Source organism: Telopea speciosissima, chromosome 10, assembly GCF_018873765.1.
Source record: "Telopea speciosissima isolate NSW1024214 ecotype Mountain lineage chromosome 10, Tspe_v1, whole genome shotgun sequence".
Taxonomy (NCBI): Eukaryota; Viridiplantae; Streptophyta; class Magnoliopsida; order Proteales; family Proteaceae; genus Telopea; species Telopea speciosissima.
In genome coordinates this window covers 30,874,444-30,900,779 of record NC_057925.1, presented here as the reverse complement: position 1 = coordinate 30,900,779, position 26,336 = coordinate 30,874,444, and the positions used below count along the sequence as shown (strand labels likewise).

General features: G+C 40.1%; 1 protein-coding gene across 3 annotated transcripts in view; it reads right to left on the bottom strand.

Annotated features, from left to right (window-relative positions):
• Nucleotides 1-1,876: 1,876 nt before the first annotated feature.
• Nucleotides 1,877-26,336, bottom strand: part of LOC122641435 (SAC3 family protein C) — a 43,278-nt gene continuing 18,818 nt past the window's right edge. The window contains exons 3-9 of one of the 3 annotated variants that reach the window (XM_043834668.1): nucleotides 9,275-9,496; nucleotides 3,751-3,972; nucleotides 3,545-3,630; nucleotides 3,267-3,363; nucleotides 2,766-2,858; nucleotides 2,521-2,675; nucleotides 1,877-2,093 (exon numbers count right to left, since the gene is read on the bottom strand). In XM_043834668.1, the coding sequence (XP_043690603.1) occupies nucleotides 2,048-2,093; nucleotides 2,521-2,675; nucleotides 2,766-2,858; nucleotides 3,267-3,363; nucleotides 3,545-3,630; nucleotides 3,751-3,972; nucleotides 9,275-9,496 (921 nt within the window). In that variant the 3' untranslated portion in view covers nucleotides 1,877-2,047. The remainder of the gene's footprint in view (nucleotides 2,094-2,520; nucleotides 2,676-2,765; nucleotides 2,859-3,266; nucleotides 3,364-3,544; nucleotides 3,631-3,750; nucleotides 3,973-9,274; nucleotides 9,497-26,336) is intronic. The other 2 variants (XM_043834669.1, XM_043834670.1) reach the window with 2 other exon arrangements.

Below are 26,336 nucleotides of genomic sequence, written 5' to 3'. Positions count from 1 at the left end.
TGAATATTTTACCGCACTTTTGATTCTTAACAATGTTTTACCATCATATTAAGATTTATAGATTTTTTAGATTTGAGAAAAACCCTAGCATTTGAAAGTTGAAAATTTCACCTACCGCTGAAAATCCAATTTTTGTTCTTGAACTGAGAGGTTGACTTGTTATCCTTATGGAATTTTATTTTTTAACTATTTTTATTAGATTCAAATAAATGGTATTTGCTTATTTATGAATAATATCTTAAGTAAATGAACTTAAATGATACTTGACATAAATAAGGGCCAATACCAGGCATAGTTGTCATGGCATTGCCATATCGACGCCATGGCGGTGTCATGACGTCATATCGCTGGAGAAGTGGGCATATCGACCACCGATATGGATGATGTAAGAATATCGACCGATATGACCTCCATGTCGTCGCTATGGTGCCGCCATGGATGCCATACCACGACATATGGCCATATAGGGCGACATGATTGTTTCAAATTATAAAATTTAATTTTTTAACAATAATTTTTTTTAACCATTTTTTATTTTAATACTTTTTCCTTAACATAAAAAAAATTTAAAAAAATATCAAACAGAAAACACTAATACACTATTAACTAATACATATTCACATCAGCAATTTTTTTTTTTTTTTAATTTAGATGGGTTGTTTATTAGCTTTAATCACTCAATATAAATTACGTTCTTATAATTGTTTTTTTGTTTTGTTACTTTTGTAGTCACTTTCATATGAATCATATCTCGACTCTCATGATTTTTTAACTTTATTATCAGCAAGACTATTGCTATCAATTATTTGATAATCTATGATTTCATATACACTAATGGATATTACACTTTCATGAATTAAACCATAGTAGATTATTAGTACACTTTCATGTTAATTTTTGATGTTATAGGGTATATATTATATCATACTATAGAGAAAATAAAAAATAAAACATGATCGACATGATCGCCATGGCAATGCCATGGCGGACGACATGTTGATATATCGACATGACACCCCTCCACCGACTTGGATCGTCGTGACGACGTGACAACTATGATACCAGGTTTAATACTAATAAAACCCAATGCAAGGCACCTTGCAATAAGACCGCTGTCGCCTAGGCCCCAACAAAACCGCTTGGACGCTTAGGCAACGCCTTGACAACTATGGACCCAAGACAACATGAAAGACAAGTAAGCCAGTTCGTTTCGAACTAGCCAAGACGAACATGCACAGTCTGAGATGGTTATGACTGATTTAGTTTTTATGCAAGTAGTTTTGATTGATCAAGAAGGAAGTTATAACTACTGACCACAGAACATGGAGTTAATCAATTTTAGACCGTAGCTTGAATAGAACAATTGTAGGAATGAGACGGACCTTCGTCAAAACATCAAACTTAAACTTTTATCTTTCTTAGGAGAAGTAATTTAGATTAGTTTAGTTTCTATACTCTAATTATTTCCTCTATGGGATCTTGTTAATGTATTTCCATCATTCGAAAGGATGTTCAGAATCAGTTTCAGTCATCTTCGATCTTTTGCTTCATGTTCCTTTAAGTTTTCCTTGATATCTGAACATTGAAAATCATTGGAGCGACCAAGGAAGTGCAATCCATTTTTGCCTGAAAGAAGTCAGATTGGCATTCACGCTACTTGAGTCTCAACGACTCTGACACACTTGCGCATCTCAACTTACGGTCACGAGACCAAAATTGTGGCAAATAGATAGGTGAAGAGATTCCATGGGTGAAGGAAAAGTTTCCACTTAATGATGTATCTTCTTTCTTTTGAGCCAGCCAAAGCAATCTTGTTTTCCCATTTCACTCCATCCAAGGAAATCATCTGTTCACTCATAAGTTTCCAGATCAATTGTGATCATCTCAAGCCAAATCCTATTAGGCATATCCCTAGGCCCTTTAATTGCAAAGACGAGTTATAATATTATATAATACATATGCATTCTATAGAGGTCGTAGTGGGAGGTGCAAAATTCTCATAATCCTTCCATGCTATACAGAATGATAGAGATGATACCGAGGGTCTTCAACTGGCTTGGTTGGTGGTTCTAGAATCATCTACTCTAGTATGCCTGCAACATGAAAGGAGACATGTAATCAACATAACCATTTTCCTAGACTAATTTCACGTAGACAACATGTTGGTAGAGTCTTCTTGGCAGGCCATGTCAGATAGCATCCCAAAGCTCTATTTTCCCTCCTGATTCGACATGAAAAGTAAAATATCCAGCATAATTTTTAGATTTCATTTTTTGCAATGACAGGAGTTTAATATTGATGCATTCTTGGTTGAAATATATACAAAAAGTAAATCCAGTACTAAGAGTTTGCTGAGGAATAATACATTTTCCTCACCCCACTGATTTTATGTCACTATACTCCAAAAAGAGGTTATGGAATATTAGGAAGGCAGTGGTAACCTGGAATTTTCTAAAATGCTTCCAGAAATCAGCATAAGAAAAAAGAGGACGTAAACATATGACTATGTTGCATTGTTACCTTTGCAGTCTTTCCAAACCTAAGAAGCTGTAGTTTTGAAACCCTCCTTTGGGTGGATGGAAAGTAGTTTGCTTAGTTGGTAAGAACTTATTTCCAGCTTCGTTTGTGCTGATTTCAAGTCCACATGCAATGCAAAGAGACTTCATGTCCGACTCCTAAAAGGTCAAATGTATATTTTACTTGAAAATGAATCAAACATCAGTGCAAACTTGTTTGTAAGTATCCAGTTATTTGAGAAAGCATACCTTCATCCTCAATAATTTGGATAGCTGTGCTAGTGGGTATGGGCTGAGCGTGTAGCCACCATAATTGATACAAGATACCACCAATATTCGAAGCTTTTAAAATGAAAAAGATGTAGCAAGGAATCAATTAATCTTTTTCATTAGTCATCAACTTCTGATGCAAAGTAGATATGCAAAATAAAAAGAAAAAAGAACAAATATCAAGGACAGTAGACCCCTCCAACACTTAAAATTTTTCCTAAGAAATGAAAATGTATAATATAAATGATTAATGATGGGAAAACAAAGTCTAAAATTGCATGGTGGTGGTCCAAGCTCTTAGAGAAAACATAAATATGAGAAGATGCCCTCACGGAAAAGGTCCTGAAGTGTGCAAGTCACGGTGGCAACAAATTTTGAAGCTTCCCTAGTGCAGGGAATACAGGAGTATGTTAAAATGACCCAAATAAACATGAAAGAACTTTCTTGAAGCAAAAGATCTTGCGATGCAGATATACCAACCTCATTGATACAAGGTTCCATAAGGCAGTACTGCAGATAGGAAGACTCTGCTGCTATTGTATTGAAGAAACAATAATAATTGCCTAGACGGAAGGACCTTAAGAAAAATAGACAAACTTCAGGAACCATCTTAATTCCAAATCTGATGTTGAAAAAGCAGTGCAGTCTTTATTTGAAATAGCACTTCAGCAGGAATTAAAAATGGAGAATGTTCAAGAAGAGTACCCTGAAAGAAATACAGTAAGGAATAAACTCTGAAAAATGCTATTGTGTGCTACCTTAAAACTTTCCGAGTGAAGCACAGTTCCTTTGATTTAAGAATGGGAGAGGCCAGGCGCTGAAACCACAAAGACAATGAGTCCCCCTGTGTGTCAATGTTAAGCCTCTAATTAATGTTCTTTTTGGGCATCCAATTACATGATCACCAATCAGCCTGAATAAAAAACTTGAAAAACTCAACAACATAATGAAGACAGATACAGACCACTGATTGGCTGTTAGAACCAAGATGAAGAAGTACATAAAATGAGCGGAACTCAGATTCATTCTTGCTGATGGTGCTGGACTTCCGATTGGCATCGTACATGCCATACAGAGATGAAAGGGATTTTCTGAGCTGCTCCAGGTTGAGATAATACATAGAAGAAATATTCACATTGCAATTACAACAAAGAAGCTTGTGATGTGATACTATGTGGAACTTAACCTGTCAGATAGAATGTATCAGTACTCATCCCCCAAATCACAGGCTTGTAGCCTTTTCCATGTTGACTAAGAAGAAGTTGGTATCATTCAGTAAATTTTAAATTTTATCAGTAGTATAGTTAAATGTAGATGCAATTTCATGTGGATTCATACACCAGGAATCATATCAGAAAGAACAAGTAGAAATTTCATTTTTTTTTTTGTTCACACATCCTATTCTAAGATCTCGCGAACAGTTTCAAAATCTTTTCAAGACCTCATAGATTAGAGATTCATAGGAAAACAATATCTTCAAAAAACAAAAGCTTAAAATATCTTTAAAAAGCATAAGAACCACCAATTGTACCTAAAGCAACTTTTTTGAGAACTGAATAACTGGACACAGTTGTCCGAAACCTGGATTGAGGTTTGCAAGGAAAGAAGATAGAAGAGGGGGGGGGGGGAATAGAAAAAAAGTTATGAGTTAGAAGTTGTGATGAAACATCTCCCAAACTATTAATTTTTATGATATAAGAGTTCAACAATAATACACCCCCCAAAACATTATATGCAAATATGTTCTTACATATCATATCCACAACATTTCAAGATATATTCTCAATATGAAGCATATGTATCGTACATGCCCAATTTTCCCAAGATACAAGCACATTATGAACTATTAATAACTTCTTTAAAAATAACAGTTATGCCCTCCATCTCCTAAAAGACTGTCCAGTTTGGGCTTGTTAGCTGTCCCAAAATGTCAGTTCATTTTAAGAATTTGAAGTCCCATTATACCCATCATCGCACTAATGCAAACTTGGAATCAGTATTGAAGATTATGACAGGCTCGGAAAATAACTTAGAGGAAGTTGGAGTATTTATAACAATTTTCTTAGAAAGTATGCTTTTCAAAATGAAATCTTCAGGGAACAAAGGTGCAACTGATCAGGGATTCCATTTGATAACTCTAGTTGGAGTATTAATAATAATTCTTGTTGCGACTCTGTGGGGAAACTTGCCTTCAATGCTGCCATCTATCACATTCGGATAGAGAGGAACCTCACAAGATGGACTCAAAAATCAAGATCCTTTCGCCAAATCTGTGACTCCATTTCCTTCGAAGTCAGTAGGAAAATTGACATGCAAGCTGGAAACTCCTTAGATACTAGGAGGAATTCACACATTGTAGACTCTTGGGACCTCTCAATCCTACTGTATCTGGCTTCCACATCCCCTCCCTATGGGCAAGTTGATTCTATAAATGTGTTTTCCTTTCTTTTTCCGGTGCCCCCTTTCCTTGGGGATCCCTCTTCCCTTTTATTCTCCTCTCTTTTCTATAATTCATTTATCTATACCCATCCAAAAATAAAAGGTGCAATTGATCTCAAGTCTTTACATATGATGTGCAAATTCAAATTTGTCCCGGCTAATCGATATGGGCCACGGGCCTGGTCCAGACCACCCACAAGGGGCAGACCGGCCAAACCCGCACACAAGGGAGAGAGACGATCACTTAAGTGACCGACTCTATCCCCCCCTCTCATCGTGGAGAATCCCAGTGGGGATCTGAAAGGGATAGGGGCCTCAAGGTTTTAGGTTTTTATATATAGACAGACTAAAATCCTAAGGCCATAAGTGTGGAAAACAAATTCTCCCTCTCTTCTAGTTTTCTGTGTTTTCCTTTGGGATTCCATCTCTGCCCAATGATTTATGGTGTGGAGTTCTCTGAGGAGAAACCTATCGTGATGGTGGTGCTTTGTTCATGTGCTCGTAACCATAAGCTTGGCGTTTGATCCTTCTTCCGCTGCCTTTCCGTACACATTTAGGTATGATCCAAACCCTAGTTTATGTGGATCTTAATTTATGTGATTTAACAATGGCATCAGAGCTATTGGTTTATGGTTCGCCTGTTTGGGAAGAGATCTGTTATTTTTTGGGGAGTGAACAAGTTTATTTTCTGGTTTGGAAGGAGCATGAGCGCTGCCCATCGCACGAGGCTCTTGCTCTCTCCCCTTGTTTCTTCTCTCTCCCTCTTTTTCTCTCTTTTTCCTTCCCCTAGCAGTGCAGCTCTTGGAGCACGCCCACGGCAGCAGCAGGCCGTGGCCAGCGGCTGCCGCATGTATGTGCAGGGCGCACAGGCACAAGCCGCGCACAGCAGCAGCAGCAGCAGAAGCAGCGGGCCGTGGCCTGTGGCTGCCGCGGCTGAGTGAAGCTAGGCTGCGGGTTTTTGGCATGGGCAAACAAGAAAAAAAAACAGAGAAAGGGGAAGTTTTTTTTGGTTCTTGCTTTCTTGATTATGGGTCACATATCTTGATTATTGGAATGGATCTTTGGTTGCTTGATTAATGTTTGTGCTTATGTTATTCAAGATGATTTGTTCTTGTGACCCTCAATAAATTAGGTGATCTCCCCTGTGAGGATTTCTTGCTTTTGGGATATTTTTTGGGATTGATTTATATTATTTTATGGTTGCCCATTAGCAAGAAATCATATGTTTGAGATCCATGGGAAGAAAATGGGAGATAGGGAATGATCCCAAATCATCCCATATTTTTCCCATGAGTAATGGAGATATCTTAGGTCTTTACCATTGATTGAGAAATTAATTATACCTTCCCGTGGCGGTATTGACCTTGTTTGACTCTACCATTTGGGTAACGATGTCAAACTCCATCCCATGAAACCCATGTGATTTTATTTTTGTATTTTATGGGATGGAATATTGGTACTTTGTAAGGGATATGTTTTTTATGTATGTGCGATAGAATTGGTACCTGGACATGAGACAAAGTGCATTGCTCCCTAGTAGTGACGTAGTAGGATTCTTGAATGTAAAGAGCTGGTTGTAATTTTAATTTTATTTTTTGAGAAGCCATGTAAAGGAAGACTATTGCACTGTGTATCATGACTTTGTATCGACTCGGCATATCACTTCAAGTACCAATCTAGGTCTCTTGTGTGAATCTCTTGTGCACCTAATATATGGCGCATTCAATAGTGGTATGGAGATGCCCTTTCCTCCTATTTTTTGTTTGAAATCAAGTAAAATTATACGTTCCCAAACCCACACATTGTGAGATTTGATTATGAACCTTGCGAAATTTTTTGTTTCACCGTGTGGAAAAGGGAACCATTAATTTTAATTAGGGTTTCTTGAACAAATTTTTTTCGTGAATGTATACTAAAAGTCCTCCCTTACATATTGTAGTGATGGCTATCAAGAACATTGTTGCTGACTTTAACCAAGGCAACAAGTTGGATGGAACCAACTATGACATCTGACATCGTAAGATGAAGTTCTTACTTAATGAACAAGATTACCTTGAATACCTGACCTCTAAAATGGCTAAACCCGATGAGGGTACTACCGCCCGTCACCGTCAAGAAAAGGATGTCTATGAGGCTTGGTTTAAAAGAGACCGTAGTGCTCGCTTTATTATGTTAAGCTCGATGCACGATGATCTCATCGGCCAGTATGAAAAGTGCGAAACTACTAAGTCCATGTGGGACCTGGTTAAATTAAAATGTGGCAATACATCAACTACAAGGCTATGAGCCATGACCTTGAAGTTTGAGATGTACCGTAAGGACCCCAAGCACAACATGGTTGAACACCTTAGGGTTGTAAAAGACATGATATGAAAGTTAGATGATGGGGTACACCTTACCAAGAAATCATACACTCTAATCTTGTCCACATGCTTGCGATAAGCGGCAATGTCGGTTGGACTGGTAGGCTGGTAGTCAGTATAGTGATCCAATTATTGCCATAAGCTACAGAGGGCAGCATAGTACTGGGATATGGATAGTTCCTTCTGTGTGGTGTCATGAATTTTCTTACAGAGTTCATACACCTGAGCATCATTCCCCACCTGACCGTATGTCTCTTTTGCAGCAAATCCATATCTGAGCAGCAGTATCCAACAAGAAGTATCCACTAGCAAGATCTGGTTGCATTGAATAAGTAAAAAGGACATTACCAGAGAGTCATTGGAGATCCATTGATCCTGAGGAGGGCTTGCTGCAAATGGCTTCTCAGTAGTCCCAGTGATGTGTCCCTTAAGACCTCGACCAGCAATAGTCAAGTATGTAGACCTAGACCACATCAGGTAGTTGGTACTATCAAGTTTAATTGAAGTAGCAGCAAAGGGAAGGTACTCATCCCGAGTCTGTCCTTCAGATCTAGAGGTAGCAGTGGTAACGTCAGACATAATGACCCCATCAAATCACCAGGACCAGCAAGGAGTGCAAATCGATGAAGGCAAAGAGACCCCTAAAAAAATCAGATCGATTTTGAGATGAAGAATTCCAATAACTTCAATAATAGCCGATAGAAAGGACTAAAACAGGATCGAGTGCTCCTTTAGAGTGAACCAGACTTCCTCCAAAAATCAGCAACTTCTGAGAAGGGTAGCCCCAAATCGATAAGAGTCGGGATTTTAAAAAAAAACCCAGAAAAGTTGAGACCAATAGAGGGGAGAGATCTTCTACTGCTGATGAGGATGGTGATAGATGTTATCCAAGGTTGCTGATATTGATCTTCAACAAAGGAAGACTCGATCTCCAACAATGAGAAGGACCCTTATTATATTTATTCACCAAAAGAAAATGAGAAGGACCCGATCTTCAAGAGGGAAGAAGACTCCAAATCGCGGAAGAAGACTCCAAATCGCAGAAGAGGGCAATAACTATCGAACCCAAAAAAAAAAAAAGGCTTCTAAGTCATTGTTTGTTTGAGGTAACATGGAGGGCAGCAACTAGATCAATTGATCACTCATTAGTGCTGCCCTTTGATAAGGGTGAGAACCAAGGAAAGAAAAAAAGTGAAAGAGATCAAAAGAAGGAGAGAGGAAGGAGAGGCGATGGAAGAGGGAAGTGTTCTATAACCTAAATCAGATTTTTAGATTCTGATACCATGTCAGCAGAACAGATTAGGGCTGTAATGCTTGGATGATCAATGTGACCACTTCTCTATTTATAATAAAATAACGGGAGAAAAAATTACATATAAGCCCCCTCTATAACCAACTCCACTAGTTAGAGTCGGTGGAGGGGGAAAGTACCCAATATGCCCCCAACGGCATATCTTAGATATAATTTAACAGTTGGATTACTTGGTGGGGTTCATCTGAGGGCTAGTTAGGGTTGTGGCAATCGCTCCCTGCATAAATAAGCGTACCATCCTAGTGGTTGGTGGAACTCACCATCACTATATATCAATCAACATCCTTAACCAGTGAAACCCTTGCATGGCTTACTTTGTACATGAAAAATGTTACAACGAGGAGATATTAAAAAGTTCTATTGTGGAGTCATACCATTTCCTCATACATGTGTATAGCTTCATCATTAACAATGTTCTGCATGCTAAGATCTTGGCGTATAGACCTTGTCCTATCAAAAACAAAGTCATGAACTACTTCAAATGGTTGTTCTGAAGAATCCAATAAGTTCAAAAGGTAGCATAACGTGTCTCTCAATACTGGAAGAGGCCGCACATCTGATTCCTGCACATGCTTGGTCGACATAGTTCTGCAAAACTAGCAACAGAAATAAGATGGTGAGACATTTTTCCATATGAATAATATACAATTGTTACTGTTATAATGCAAAGTAATAAGTTGGTTGACATAGCTGACTCACCATTTACAATATTGTACACTCATACAAAATAAGTGGAGAGGTGCGTCCAGAGTGTTGTGTCATACATGATCAACGTATTCCTTTCAAATTTATAGTATGACTTAATATGATGTGTGGTGCGGAATGTTGGGCAGTTAAGAAGCATCATATAGATAAACTTAGTGTAACGGAGATGAGGATGTTGAGATTGATGTAGCAAAACTGGGAAGGATAAAATAAGGAATGAACATATTAGAGCTGATTTGGAAATAGCTCTGATACAAAAACGCGTCTATGAGAAAGTCATTTGAGGTGGCATGGCCATGTTCAACGGAGGCCTTTGGATGCTCCAGTACAGAGGAGTGATTTGATTCAGATTGAAGCAACTAAAAGATCCAGGGGCAGACCTAAAGTGGCCCTAGGAGAAGTGGTGAGGAAAGACATGCATAGCTTAGGCCTTATATTAAGTATGACCATGAATACAGCTGATTGGAAGGCAAGGATCCATGTAGCCGACCCCATTTAGTTACGATAAGGGCCATAAGGCTGAGTTGTTGTTGTTGTGAATATGGCCTGTGACCAGCATGTTTTAGAAGATCTTTTTGAGATAAATCTGACAGAGCATCTAGAGGATTTAGTAGATCTTTTTTAGATGAATCTGGTACAGCATCTTGGACATTTGGAAGATTGTGTGGGCCTAGAAGATGCTTTGGAGATTGTATGCAACACATCTTGAAGACTGGGAAGATTGTGTGAGCCCCATAGGCCCTTGCGTAGCAGAGGTCTCCCAGAAGATAGGCTACTTGATTGTGTCTATGAGAAGACATATCTAGTTTCTATTTTATGTTAGTAGTACCTAGTTTCTATTTTTGTAATCAGGCATAGTTACAAATTAGGAGTTTCTATTTCTGAGCTTTCCTTTTAGTAAGCAGACTTTTTATTACATGTCATAGCATATTGGAGATTCTACTCTACCTGGAGGCTTCCATGCATGGGGGTTTAGCTTGTAATAGTTGTTTCTGGAATTATGAATAAGAATGAAGGGAGATACTCTCAATGATTCGGACTTTGAAAATTTGTGTTCTCTCTTGTGAGATGCTTGCTACTGTGGTGAAATAGCAGCCCCCTTAGTGATGAATCAAGCATTGATTGGTGGTGAATCCAATCACAGGCCATAGTTGTGACCACTTCCCTCTCTTCTCCCTTCTTCTTCTTAAACTTCCAGCAGAATACACAAGCCTTGCATGGGAGATTTATAGGTGATTTGAAACTCAGCTTTGCAGGTCTGAATCTACTCTTAATTTCTCCCTTTCCTACTGTTATTAACTCAATTATTGCTTACCTCTGTTATGCCCAAGTTTTACTTCATTTACAGCACATATGGTTTCAGTTTCTTTCTGTTCTAGTTTCTGGTTTTGGACCTGCATTTTCTGCCAATCCAGCCATTGGATATGGCCCAAGTTTTGACCAGTTATTCTCCTCTGTAAGCACTTCCTTCGGCCAGAATTGAAGGTCCATCTGACCTCTGGTCTGTGAGTTATTCCTGTTTCTATTAAGTTTATAAATTCTATCTTTTAGTTACTAATTCTATTTCTATTCATCATCAGATTTGACTGATCCAACCGTTGGATCAAACTGATCTTTCGAGTATATAAGCTGGCTGCAGGGTCTAAGCACTGTTCTATCTAATATTCAGCCCCATCCAAGTGTTTGGCGTTCAGTTATTTACTCAACTCTATTCTGGTCTGTTTCTACTTTACTCACTGTGATTTTGTACTGTGGTTTGTGTTCCATTAATCTGTACTACAGGTTATTGTTGTTCGTCATTGAACCTCCCCAGAACTCTGTAGTCTGTAGTACTGACATAGGCATAGAGGTATCAAAAGTAACATGTAACATGTAACTTATACAATTGTACTTGCTACTTAAAAAGTGTTTATGAATTATGATGACCCTTTTTGACATTGCTGTACTGTTAAATGGTTCTTTTTCATTTACACACTCATGGTACAAGAACTTGTGAGATCTCGCTAATAACTCGCCATTTCAAAATAGCGAGACGAGATGAAGGTCGAAATGCATTTTTACCCCAACTCGGTCGATTCGAGATCTCAGGTCGAGATTTCGGTCCGACCGATATTTCGATCCAAACCATCTTATTAAAATGCCAGATCTCGACCGAGAGGCGAGATCTTGCCTCTAACTCAACCGAGAGTTGCTTCTGCTTGCTTGTGAGCTACTGCTTCATCATTTTTCACCTGGATTCGACGTAGAACCTGCCGGAGACATCATTCAGCTACAAAAGTACAAGATTTGTGATTCATCATCTCAATTTTGAAGAACTTTTGAAAGGTAAACCATTTTTTCCCCAGATCTATTTTTTCCAAAAACATTTGTTCAAACCTTGGTAGATTCACGTCAATTTAATATATGTTACATAACTTTGGCCGATCTATCACTTGATGGAGTCCGAATTTTTTTCTTTAATTTTCTGCAAAAAATTGATTTTTTTGAAGAAAAAAAATTAAAAAAATAGAATTAATAGTGATTGTTTGGAAATGATTTTCATGTATGTTGGACACCTTTGGATGCTCTACGGCCTCATGGAGTCATTTTTTTTTTCACCCATAAAAAAGATTATTTTATTTTTCAGAATTAATAAAAATATCATTAAAATTTGCAAAAAATATCAAATAATAAGGAAAAATACCTGTTTTTGTTGGAAAATTATGTGCAACATACGTACTATACATCCAAATTAAAATGGTGTCAAATACATCATTCCATTATAATGTTTAATACTTTAAGGTGTAAATATTTTTAATAGAAATTCTAAATTTTATTGTAATTAAGAAATAAATACTAGGGTTAGGGGATAAATATGAGATAGCTATTTGATTGATCTAGTTGCTTAACATTATGTTTAATAGTTACTAATATATTACTTTAAGTCTTTAATAGTTACTAATACATGTTTTTTTATGTAACAATGTAAAAAGTAGGACATTTGGTACACAATGGGGGACCATGGTGAGCTAGCATGGCAACATGGAACACCGATGTCGAAGGATAAAATGAAGTCCAAGTGTGGATATTGTGGGAAGTTGCTAAATTCTGGAGGAGCCACTAGATTAAAGCAGCATGTGGCTGGTGGCTATAAGGATGTTCTCAAATGCACCAATGTTCCTCATGAGGAGCAACAAGCCATAGCAAAGCACTTAAGAGGAGGAAGAGAAAGGAAAGCTGAGAGGGAAAGGCAATAAAGAGAGTTTGATGAGGCAGTGCTAGAGAGGTCTGGTGTAGAGGTCATTGGAGATGATACTGGATATAGGCCTCCTTCTAATGATTTTCAATCAGAGGCTGAGTGGAGAATCTACCAGCAGACTTTGGCAGCTAGTAGACAAAATTTGCATTTTGAGAATATGAGAGCAAATGAACAGGGACGAAGAGCTGGTGGATCTGGCTCAGCTACACCAGAGACAGTGCAACAAGATGCGAGGAGGAGAAGACCAAGACAGAATGTGAGGGAACCCCCACAACCCCCAACCCGACCACGAGTACATTCCTAAGATCCCATTCTTAAGCAAGATCCCACCATATTCAGGCAACAAGGTGCCTACCAACCAACCATCCCGCAAATGTATGGTAGTAAACAATATGAAGCACGGGATGCCTTCAGTAAGTCCGTATTTTATAATAGCATTTCACTTAATGTAGCACAGGGAACATACTTTCTTGACGCTGCAGGGAGGGCTGGCGTAGGATGGAAGGGGCCCACACCATGAGTTAATGAATGTCTATTTGCCTAAAGAGAAGGAGTTGGAAGACTACATTGAGAGTCTGAAGCCAAGGTAGGAGATGTATGGGGTTACCATTATGGCTGATAATTGGACTAGACCTACCAGACAGTCCATTATCAATTTCATGGTGAATTGTAATGGAAAGACAATATTCTTGAAGTCTTTAGATGCATCTAAGGAAATAAAGAATGCATCATATTTGTATAGGGAACTGAAGAAAGTGGTGGAGGATGTAAGACCACAGAACGTTATCCAAATTGTGACGGATGACAGTTCTAACTTCCAAAAAGCTGGGGAGAAGATGGTGAACAAAAAGAGCAAGAGGATCCACCTCTTTTGGACTCCATGCGCAACGCATTCCATTGATTTATTGCTAAAGGACATGGGGAAGAAAACTTTGGTGGCAAGGGTGGTCAGGAGGGCAAGACAAGTGACCACATTTGTATATAACCATGGTTATGCATTAGCCATGTTTAGGGAAAGATGCAATGGTGATTTAGTGAGGCCTAGTGTCACTCAATTTGCCACCAATTACAGTGCATTGAAAAGCTTTTAGACGAAGGTGGTCGGTCTGAAGTCTATGTTTGCAAGTGAACAGTGGTTTCATTGGCAACGGTTGAGTTCAGAAGAAAGGAGGGCAGCACAAGAGACCATTGCAAGTGATTTATTCTGCCATGACTTGAATAAAGTTGTTGCTATATTAGAGCCAGTAGTGGCAGTACTAAGGATGGTTGATACACAGAAGAAGCCTACCTTGGGCCACATTTATGCTACCCTTCAGAAGATGAAGGAAATGGTTAGAGCTGCGATACCCCAGAGTGCAAGGGCATACACTAACATCATTGATGATCGATGGGAGAAGCACATGAGTCATCCATTGCATAAAGCTGGTAAGTTCAACACTCAACATACTTTACACTTCACATGAGTTTTTACATTTACATATTCAAAACTCAAAAGCATTAAGTCACTAACAAGTTATATTTGTGGTTTCCACTTTACCAGCATACTATCTGAATCCAAAGTATCAGTACACGCATAATCTTGGGCTAAGCATAGAATTGCTAGAGGTAGTTCAAAATGTTATTGAGAAGTTGGAGCCCAATGCATCGACACAGGATGAAGCAAATGATGAGGTGAGAGTATGGGACTTGGTAGTAAGTAAAGCAATGTAATTAGTTAATTTATTATACAGTGTACTAATTACTAAATAGTAAATATTATTATACTAATGCAAAGCATGTTTGCATTTTGAAATGAAAACAAATCCAATACTTCAGAGAGACTAACGTAAGTTTCAGTCGAAAAGCTGCAATGGAGGGTAGACAAAAGTCAGACCCTGGTAGGTGGCATTACATTTATGAATTATAATTTTATCACTTTAAGATATACACATTCCTAATATGCTATATTTGTCATGCAGTCGACTGGTGGGTGCTTTATGATACAAGTTCACCCAATCTGAGGAAGATAGCAGTGAGAGTGCTTGCACAGACTTGTTCATCCTCCGGATGCGAACGCAACTGGAGTATATTCTCATTGATCCACACGAAGAGGCAGAACAGATTGGGTCACCAACGACTGGAGCAGCTAGAGTATGTGCATTATAATATAAGACTAAGGGTGAAGCACATACATGAAGGAATGAACACCAATGGTAGAGAACCAATGGAGCTAGCAAACATTTTCCAGGAGGACTCGGATGATGATGAAGATCCCCTATTCCAGTGGGTGAGGGATCGTGGTATACCAGAAATGGATCAGGCTGAAGGTAGGCCCGACCCCACCATTGCCTTCGCAGGGTACAGATGTTGACGAATATATATCTAAAGAGGGGGGTGCATTCAGAGTCGCCGAGACCTTTTGAGGCTGCAACAGGAAGTGTTGATGATGATGATGGTGGTGTGATGATGGTGGTGGTGGTGGTGATGATGATGGTGATGGTGATGGTGATGGTGATGGTGATGATGATGACCCCATAGTTCAAGATCTTTGCGAGAACTCACCGAGATCTTGCTTTTATCTCGGTTTCGTAGCATCTCGAGTCGAGATGACAAGCGATATAGAATTAATACCATATCTCAGTCGAGATCTCGAGCTATTTCTCGTTTCAGTTTGACTTGGTCGAACTAAACCTTATTAAAAGCTCATAATACACCATAACTCGACGAGAACTCGACTCACTCTGGCCTCTTTCTCTCACTTGTCTCGCCTCTGTGAAGAGGAAACTCCATCTTTGGATCATTTTTTTCATTTCTTTTTGCAAATCACACCTCCAACACCTCATCAAAGCGTGATTTATTGAAGATTGAAGCTACTAATCTCCTCCAAGCTACATCTCAAGATCCTAAAGTAACTCTTCATCTCAAAAACTATATTTTTCATAGAAACATGATCTACTAACACCAACATATGTCATGGCCAGCCTTTGTGATATAATCAGAACAGAGCTTGATTCGACAACAACAACAACAACTATGTGGTCATTATGATGATCCGGGCCATCCGGCCCGACACTCATCTCAATACTAGTTTGTATTTAGTTAATCTATGTGACTATGTCTCTTTCCAAGTTTCTAACAATTATGAACAAACAATCGAACAATCAGTCCATCACTATGTAGTATGTAATGGTTAAATGGTTTATGGTTTGATGTATTTTAGTTCCTAACGCTTATTTAAGTTGTTTTGCACTTCTAGTCTTCTACTTTAATTATATGAGTTCAAAATATTATGTAGAATAGCCTAGGGTAAACCTCACGTAGGTCGTAGACTACCAACTTAGGGTCTGTAGTCAAAGTACCATTTTGGGTTTGAATTTGTAAAAACTAATGGTGCCACTGTGTTTAGATGGCCTAAACTAAGGGGGAATGTCAAGTTTCAGCCCCTATTTTGGCCATATGGCCACCGAAACCTACCATCGAGTCAGAAGAAAAAAAACATGATCTCGCCGAGATCTCGATTTCGAGGCATGGCAAAACCAGTGGTGAAACTGAGAACGAAAACCTTGGATGACCCTCTTGGTGGTGGTGGTGGTGGTGGTGGTGGTGGCATGCCGAATGGTGGTTATTATGATGATCGTCGGTGCGCGAGTAGTACCAATATGAGCTGGGGACGGAGGCGGGGCCTATTCGTTACATAGGTGAGACTCAATTTACGCATGCCACACAGGATCAGGACCATGGTGTCCCCATTGCATACCAGAAACACTCACGTCGCAAACAGTCACAGGCTCAAGATGATGGCATGAGTATGAAGATCATGCTCAAAAGTTTCGAAAGCATGAGTATATATACTACTGGTGAGCGTCAATCGTGGCATGCATCTCAGCCTCAGTATGACTATGATTATGGCCAGGAGAGCACCCGTTCCAAATATAGTGACTATGGTCAGTTTGGGCTGTCAACACATGAGTTCGCCAATCAAAGCACTGGGTCAGGTTTTTTTAGACATATTCCCAGTCCCAACCTAGCCACACCCATACATGTCGATGGTATTTCAACAACCTCGTGATAGTAGCAGTGGATCTCACGCCTCATGGCCTCATCGCAACTGGCTCTTCTATACCCTAAGACAGGAAACTTAGACTATGTTGATGACAACACTTATGAATTCTGTGGCAACCTATGTGCAACACTACAACAACACTATGACATGGGAAGACTTTGAAGAACGATATGGTGGTGAATACGTTATTTGTTCATATAGCATGGGATGATAGATGTAATATGTTAAGATTGATGTACTGTACACTTTTACATTTGGAATGTTTATTTAAGTTGTTTTATATTCATTGTATGATTTGATTGCATTCAATTACTAAATTATGTGTAGAATAGGGCCTATTAGTACGTCGTCGCCTACCAACCTAGGTCCGAAGTAAAACTTGTTACACCCACACCCCAAATATACCCAAATACCCCGGAGCAATTTAGATCTTATCTAAGGGTAATGCCCTATGGCCATGGTCAACACTGATGACCTTGAACTTAAAATATTATAAAAAGAATCCTCTCGAAGTTTTGGAAGTGTGGGCCAAAGCCCCGCAATTTTTCCTTGAAGTTTGGGCCATGACAGCACCACCGAAGTCACAACTGGATCCACTGCTGGTGAATCCGATTGATAATCCGCCCATGCTGTCATCAGCCTTTTTAGTTTATTTTCCTGTGGGACCCACATACCCGTGTCCCGGACACCCTAATTGGACTCTTGGACCATGTGGACCCCTACCCTCACCATTGATTGGATTATTTGGACCATGAAGTGGGGCCCACAAGGCCTAACTTAAGTAATTAATGGGTTTTATACACCCTAACCTAAACCAAACAGACCTTAGAGGATAATTAAGTCCTATGGACTTAGGGTGCAACCCAAACAGACCCTAACTAACTAAATGGACCTAATGGTTTAAGACTTGGACAAAACAAACCCTAAGACCTAACTAAAACCCATTTAAGGCTTAAGGGATTAAATACATTCTAAGGACCCAAACCAAACGTGGCCCTAAGGCCCATTTTAGTTATTTATGGGATGAGCTCTTTAGCTCATTCCCATTTCTCCCATTTGCTGAAACCGGACAAGAAGAAGAAGGAGAAGAAGAAGAAGAAGAAGAAGAAGAAGAAGAGAAGGGAAGGGAGAAGGGAGAAGGCTGCTGCCCTCTCCTCCTACACCTCATCTCCTTCCTCCCCTCATACTGTCCAGAGAAGGAAAAGAAGAAAAGGAAAGGAAAGAAAGGAAGAAGGAGAAGAAGAACAGAAAAGGAAAGGAAGAAGGAGAAGAAGAAAAGGAGGTTAAAGAAGGGGGCTCACCTAGCCCTAGGTTTGGCTCTCCATTGGAGGTAAGTGACATCTCCCATCTCTCCCTCTCCATTTCTCTAATTTCTAGTTTAGGTTTGAGATTTTGAGATGGGAATAGCTTGCGTTCCACTTGGGACCCAATGCTCTTGTGTTGGAGTTTGTTCTTGGTTCCTTTGGGTGCCATTGCACACCCTTAATCCTCCTAATTGTGTGTTATACAACCTAAGCCATGAAAACCTAAGGATTTCACCCAAAAACCCAAGATTGGGTTGAGAAATTGGATATAAACCATAGATGCCTTAATGCTTTGTGCCATTAGGGTTATTAGGACCCTATTGAACCTTAGAAATCATCCCTACAAGCCCTTGAAGCCATTGAGGGCGGCCTTGGGAACCAAATTGGATGAAGTTCGGAGTTGAAAAACTCAGTTCTGCTGCGAGCGGACTCAGCAGCGGACTCAGAATCGTGCATCCGCCCATGGATCCTCTTGCTTGGGTGTGTCTCGGGTGTGCCTCAGGGTTCGACCGGATGCACGGGCGGACTCACACAAACAGAATCCGTTCGTGGATCCGCCCGCAGTTTATAGCATGACCCCTGTTCAGTATTTTGACCGTAACTTTGTCGATACATATCGTATCGATATGATTCAAGTTGCATTGTAAAATAGACTCAAAGGGCTACATTTTTTATGAAGAAACTGTAGACCCAATCCAAATAAAAGACCCTCAAAAGTGGGCCCAGGAACATGACTTTAATCCAGTGACCTCGCCCACATTGTGGCTGCTTGTGTAAGACTTAGCAAACCTTATTGGGGGTTAATTACTACCTAAAGTGCCCCCTAAATATATTAATTAATTGACCTATTAGGGTGCCAAGGTCTACCCTTAATGCCCTCAAAACCCCCTTGTTGTCCTAAGGGACTTGTGACCTCAACCTAGAAATGGAAAATCCTAAGGAGAGACCAAGCTATGGAATCTCCCAAGACCAATGAATGATATGAGACATTATGCCCTTAGGAAGGTTTAGGACACCCTCCCCTAGCTCATGAAGCTGTTGGATCTCAAGAAGAAGGTTGGGGATTAGACTGACTTAAGGATTTCATTTTTAGAATTTCTTGTCTATAACATTTGGGGCTCCTCTTAGGACCCGTCCACACTGTCTAACCTTATGTTTCACGTATCCCTAGGCTACCTAACCAATGCGGGAGAGCATATATCAAGGCAATTCATACCAAACACATCGAACGATATCCAAATTATTGTGATTGGGTTCTGGGTGATTTTGTTGGGTTTGAATATTATAATATGCAAATCTTAAGCATGCTATTATATAAATATAAGCATTGTGCGCATTGCATCTTTTATCTCATATGTGAACTGTTATGAATGTGATAATATACTCACCATTGTATCGGGCTATGGTGCCGGGTGTGCCGGTACCGGAACCCCACTTTATTTAATTATGAAAACTGTTATATGCCATCCTAATCTGTATGTGCCGTGCCGTGCTGGTACCCGGGTACTAGATGGAATGAGACGTTGATGCACACGGAATACCTCTCAAGACGATAGGATTTGCATGTAGTATATCTTCGGCTAGGATGCTTGTTCCCTTATGCTACGACCCTTGCCAATAGGGGTTTAGGTGTTAGATAGTCTGAGCACTTGTGGTCTGTGGAGGTGGGAGAGGCCAGGACAGGGGTAGTGATGACTATCGGGGTTTGCCACTGGGTTGTCATGATGGCTTCTACCGGCGTAGGTCCCCTCGTGATAATTGAGGACTCACTGGGGTGATAGGATAAGTAACCCTCAATGTCTCCCGAGTTATCACAGTAGCATATACTTGACCGATAGAATTTGTGTACTAGGTAGAAAATGAATCTAACATTGGCATGCATCATTCTGCTTGATATTAATTGTGTGATATATGTGCATTCCCCTTTGCTCTCTCACTAGCTAGTGTAGCTAACCCCGTTGCGCAACCCCTTTTTAGTTGATATGCAGGATGTACCACTCTTGATGAGCACCGTTGGATGCTAATCAAGTGGAGCCGGTGGCTGAGACTTGGATGTAGGTGTACACCCAAGATTGGTGCCCTTGGGGCGATTATTTATTATTTAAATCTCTGTCTTTATTCCACAATCATGTATAAACTGTATGTTTATTTATAAGGAGAGTAGTGAATGGTTACAAATATTGAAACTGTACTATGTGTTATCATTAGAGAACCGATGCTCTATAATTTCATATGATTTAATTTAATTTCGCTTCCGCTATTTTTGTATTTGGAACGGTTTATTCCATTTGGTACATTCCTTTCTGTTATCAAAAGGTGATGACAGGGTGGACTGTGGCTCGGGACACTGTATCTGTGATCCTGGTAGGTATTGGGATAACAAGTGTTGTCCCAGTCACCCCCTATTGTGGCAAAATATCTTACATCGGGATAAGTGCGTGACAGAGTGGTATCAGAGCAATGATGCTCTACACCGACCATAGTCCAGTGTAACCTCTTGACTTACTCTCCACAATTAGGTTTTAAATTAAAAATCTCAAGAATATAAATGATTGTGTGCAGACATAGGAAGAAGACTGATTGGAGTGAAAACAAGAACCTAGAAAGATAATAGGCAACATGGCACTTAAGACTTGAAACATAGGCTGTTGAATATAACTATGCAATTGCTTAGTTGAGTCTTAAGTAGGTAATAGATGGGCAAATATATACTATAAGTCATAATTAATAATCAATTAAACATAACCAACCACAATAATCCACAATGATCTAAACAAGGGAGAATTAAGTAAATATAATATACGCATATATATATATATATAATTAATTACAAGTCTAAATTGTTCCAAATCCTCCCTCGAAGGCAACTAAGTCCCTCTCAATTCAACATCCTTGATTCATCCATTCCAACTAAAACATATGATTCCTCTTGCCAAATCAAAGATATACAAATTCAACCACCATAACTGTTTCAAATTCCTATTTGGACATGACTGTGCTCATTCCAATCTAAAGCACAACATTTCACCTATTCCAACTCAAACATCTGATTCTATCTGTCTAAGATTAGGACATATAAATCCACCATGATTAAAAAAATTCTTAAAAGTCCCCAAACTGCTGATAAAGAGAAGGAAAAAGAAAATGCAAGGAAACTAAGGGAAAAGCAAAATAAAAGAGTTCCACAATTATCTATCTCAAGACAAGAAGCTAAAAGGACTGATCCAAAATAACTTCAGAGATTGCTGAGAGAAAGCTAGGCTAAGTGTCTGCACCATCGCCGCCACCGCGACCAAGGAAAGTGTTGATATCATCTACTCCCCCCTCTATGCCCGCTAGGCACCTAGCCTGATCGGAGAGTTGCTTCTTGACCTCATCGAAGCCATCCACTACTCGCAGGTTCAGCCGCCTGATGGCCGTCAGAATGTCACTACCTCCCCCTGGTGCACCTAAAAATCCTGCTCTAAATGGCCCAGAGCCTATGAACTTCACATCATCATCGCTGTCATCCTCCTCATTTCTGGCCCCTCTACCATCCCCGTACTGAACTTGCTCCCCTGCACTGTCATAATCCTATTACAAATTCATCTTCGGTAGTGCTGAGATTGGCCCCAAATACTCTTGGGTATGCCTATCCTTAGCCTTGTTCGACCCTGAGTACCACTCAAGAGTGTTAGATGGAGATTTCGGTCTCAGCCCTGAGCGATCCTTGGGAGAGCGGCTTGGATCTTGCCTGTGCCTAAGTACTACTCAAGAATTTCAGATGGAGATCTCGGTATCGGCCCTGAGCATCCTCATGAGAGTTGATTCTTGAATCTTGCCTGACCCCGAGTACTGCTTAAGAGTGTTAGATGGAGATTTCGGTATTGGCCCTGGGTGTAACTCAGGAGAGCTAATTCTTAAATCTTGCCTGACCATTGAGCATCACTTAGGTGAGTCGATCGAGTTTGAGCATCGGCCCCATGCATCCCTTTGGGAGTGCTATTCTTAGAACTCATTAGTAACTGTACTGGAAGTACTGGGAGTGGTCCTGAGTGCTCTAGAGTAAGCCTATGGCACCCGTGTCACTTGGGAGTGCCATTCCTAGGACTTGTTGGTAACCCGACCGGAAATGCTGGAAATGACTTGGTATATGGACCTAGTCCATAGATCTTGTCCTGTAGGATCCCAGATGTGCGCCTAAATTTCGGAGGGAACTTGGAAAGATCTTCGTTCTCCTCGAACCTGTCATTTGAGAGGACCTTAAACAAACTCCGCTTCTCATCTGGATGTAAACACTTGTCTGGGTAACTGCCTGGAGGGTAGTATACCCTCTCATCATCTGAGGATGTATCCAAAAGAATCCCCAACTCTGCTGCAGTGAAACCTATGGTAACTCCCTTCACATAGGAAGTCAACTTGAACTCCTCATCTCCCTCTTTGACCAGTACCAGATTTGAACAGAATTCTCTGACCAAGGTGGGATAATAGAGCTCTGGTTGGACTAGCATGCCATTCCACTTCAACCTATCAAATCTGGCACCTACCTTATAAGCCAAAAGCTCCTCCAGTGTTACATCTTTCTCTACAAGAATCTTCTTGTTGAATTGGTGCTCTCGGGAAATCCCCTCGGCCTTTTCTGAGGTGAACCGATGCACATTGTAAGCAGTAGGGATGGAAGGCACAATAGATAGGTCTCTCTTTCTTTTGGGACCCATGGCTAGTTACCTACACACAAGGCACCAACCAAAGAAGGATAATGGATGTAAGCCAAATTGGGTTAATGATGCATGATTGGCAAATAGATTTAAAGAAGTAAAATGCTTAGATGATGTGGAAATCATTGGATGAAAAGAGTGATCAATGAGAAATAGAACATGGATACCATTGGAGATGTGTTTGGAGTAAAGAAAAAGAGACAAGATTGATATACAAATGAACTCCATGTGAAACTCCTAATGCTTGGGTGTGAAGGGATGAGAACAATGTAAATGATATATGTAATTGACTACTTTACATCCCAAACAATCCCAAACAAGCAAGTGATTGAATGAGATACCCCAACAAGAAACAAGGAATGATTTATTTGAGGAAAAGGCGATAGACAACAAGAATTATGCAAATAATCCCATAATATAAGAAATGTATTTGAGAATACATCAAAAGAGTGAGTTGTTTAAATAAAATGAGAATGTACTTAAGGATTATCAGAAGAAAGATTTTCTATGAGGTTTTAAGGCATATAATCTAACATGCTTTAGAGAAGTTTCCCCAAGGTATTGAAGGATTGAGAATGTTACCCCAATTTAAACCTAGGGGAATTTCAAAAAAAAAAAAAAAAAATCCAACTATACTTGACAACCATAGCAACATCTCTAAGATGCTTGCAAGGATTTCTAAAATTTCTAAAAGATGCAATACTTAAACCAGGATTCATCAACATGGTGCCATTAATCGATTAGGGCTTAAACAAATCCAAAAACCTTAGCCTAAACCGATTTTGGCATGAACTTGGTGTACGTGGCCATGAAAGTGCAAATAAAATCAAGACATGATCACAAACTTGAGATTATCCATATCAAATCCAAGGAAAGAATGGAAAAAAAAAAAAAAAAAGGAAGGAGAAGAGAATCATACCTTTGGAGTGTAAGAGATGAACTTTGAGGCTTGAAACACCAAAAACCCCAACCAAACCAGGGCCAAGATTTTTGAACGGATGTCCCTAGGAGCAGTTTTTCTCCAATGGATGTGTCCTTCTCTTTGGAGCCAAAAGTGAGTTTTAAACTCGCGACTCTGTTTTTGTTAAAATTCTGCGACCGGACGAACTAACGGATTCACGTTCCGCATCCGCCCGTTAGCCCGCTCTGCCTATCTTGCGGAGGAGCCACGAACGAACCCACAGCACTGATTCCGTCCGTGAGTCCGCCCGATTTCTTTTAGGGTTTTGAGCCCAGATCTTTTTGAGACCTTTTGGCCACCCCATGTATGATGATTTTATGCCTATACCCTAGGTTGGACACCCATCTTGCTTGGCCCCTGTATAATTATTGCTTGCCTTGAATGTAAACTACGGTGTCTACATTCTTGGGCCTATATCAGTCGGGCCAGCCAGTAAGAAATGGCAAGCGTTGGTGTACGCTGTGACTCCCCTCCTATGCGAGAGAAGGAGAGTTATCTTTAAGGATGAAAATCCTTGAACCCCGTTAGTGAGTGAACCGGGAGTGATTGATAGGACCCAGCTTAAGTGGTGTAGAAACCCTTATAGGGGTATAGAGAACCCAACTCGTAACCAGACAAGAAGATGGGATCATAGGCTGATTTGGAATAACTTAGCCTGAGTGATCAATAAAGACCACGTGAGTGTGGAGGTCATTTATGACACCTCACGGACTAGCGATGAACTCTAATTGTACTTTACTTGGTTCATCCAAATCTTGTTTAGACTCATAGAGGGAATCCTAAGTTGTGAGGTGACACCCAAAATGACTTAGGATACCATGCCTAGAGCTAACCTGCCCTTGTGAATGTACTTAAGTGGCAAATATATGCCCACAAGGATATGAATGTACTTATTAAACTTATACCTATGATTGGTGTGATAATAAAAATATAAATATCCCTTGAACCCTTGTGTGTGGTTAGATTAGTTCTTCTAAACCACACGTGTGACCTTTGTTTGACCTTATCATGGTAACTAATTAAGCCCCGACCCTGGTCAACCAAACCCTAAGTTAATAGTTAATGAGTTTAATAATGACCGAATAGGTTAGTTATGGGACCTACTTAAAGAAATTGACTTGAACCTAGATTGGTAAAAGTTGTTTGGCTCTCAAAAGAGGACCAATATGGAATTTCCCCTGTGAGATGACTATGTAGTAGGCTTGCAAGGTTGTGAAAGCTGGAAACTGAAGGATGTAACAAGACCTTCTCCAACGACAGATATGAATGGAGTAATGGGTCACCAAATGCGTTCCCTCCGTATTGGGAGTGAACAATAGAAGATTCCATCAATATTCCAAATCATTCTAAAGTTGGGTTAGGTAGTAAGATAACCTGAAGTTAAAGCATTCAGAATATGAACCCTATGTTGAGGACTGGACAGATTCAGTCCTGTAACCTAAAAATGACCAGAGTAGTGAAGGTCAGAGTGGTATCACCTGATCTGAAAGACCTAGGAAACTTTCTGTTCCTGGTGGCTTAGTTTAGTGTGCAAGCCTGATGTGACCTACTGGAATGTCCTGATCACCAGCCCTAAACCCAATGGAGCCTAGGGTTATTGTTAGCCACACCTCCTGTGGTAATGTGACCCTGTAAGGAAAAAAGGATTGTAGAACCAGACCTATTGTGTCAAATAAGCACTGCCTTACCTTGACCCAACCTGTGACTTAGTTTTCAAGTAGTGGGTAATTAGAGATGCTAAGTATTCAACAAGCTCTCGCCCTTGAGACTGGGTTGCCTCAAATTTCGAGGACGAAATTTTTAATAAGGTTGGGGGGATGTTACACCCGCACCCCAAATATACCCAAATACCCTGGGGCAATTTAGACCTTATCTAAGGGTAATGCCCTATGGCCATGGTCAACACTGATGACCTTGAACTTAAAATATTATAAAAAGAATCCTCTTTTAGTTTTGGAAGTGCGGGCCAAGGCCCCGCAATTTTTCCTTAAAGTTTGGGCCATGACAGCAGCACCAGAGAGACGACCGGATCCACTACTGGTGAATCCAATCGATAATCCGCCCGTGCTGTAATCAACCTTTTTAGTTTATTTTCCTGTGGGACCCACATACCCGTGTCCCGGACACCCTAATTGGACTCTTGGACCATATGGACCCCTACCCTCACCATTGATTGGATTATTTGGACCATGAAGTGGGGCCCACAAGGCCTAACTTAAGTAATTAATGGGTTTTATACGCCCTAACCTAAACCAAACAGACCTTAGAGGATAATTAATTCTTATAGACTTAGGGTGCAACCCAAACAGACCCTAACTAACTAAATGGACCTAATGGTCTAAGACTTGGACCAAACAAGCCCTAAGACCTAACTAAAACCCATTTAAGGCCTAAGGGATTAAATACATTCTAAGGACCTAAACCAAACATGGCCCTAAAGCCCATTTTAGTTATTTATGGGATGAGCTCTTTAGCTCATTCCCATTTCC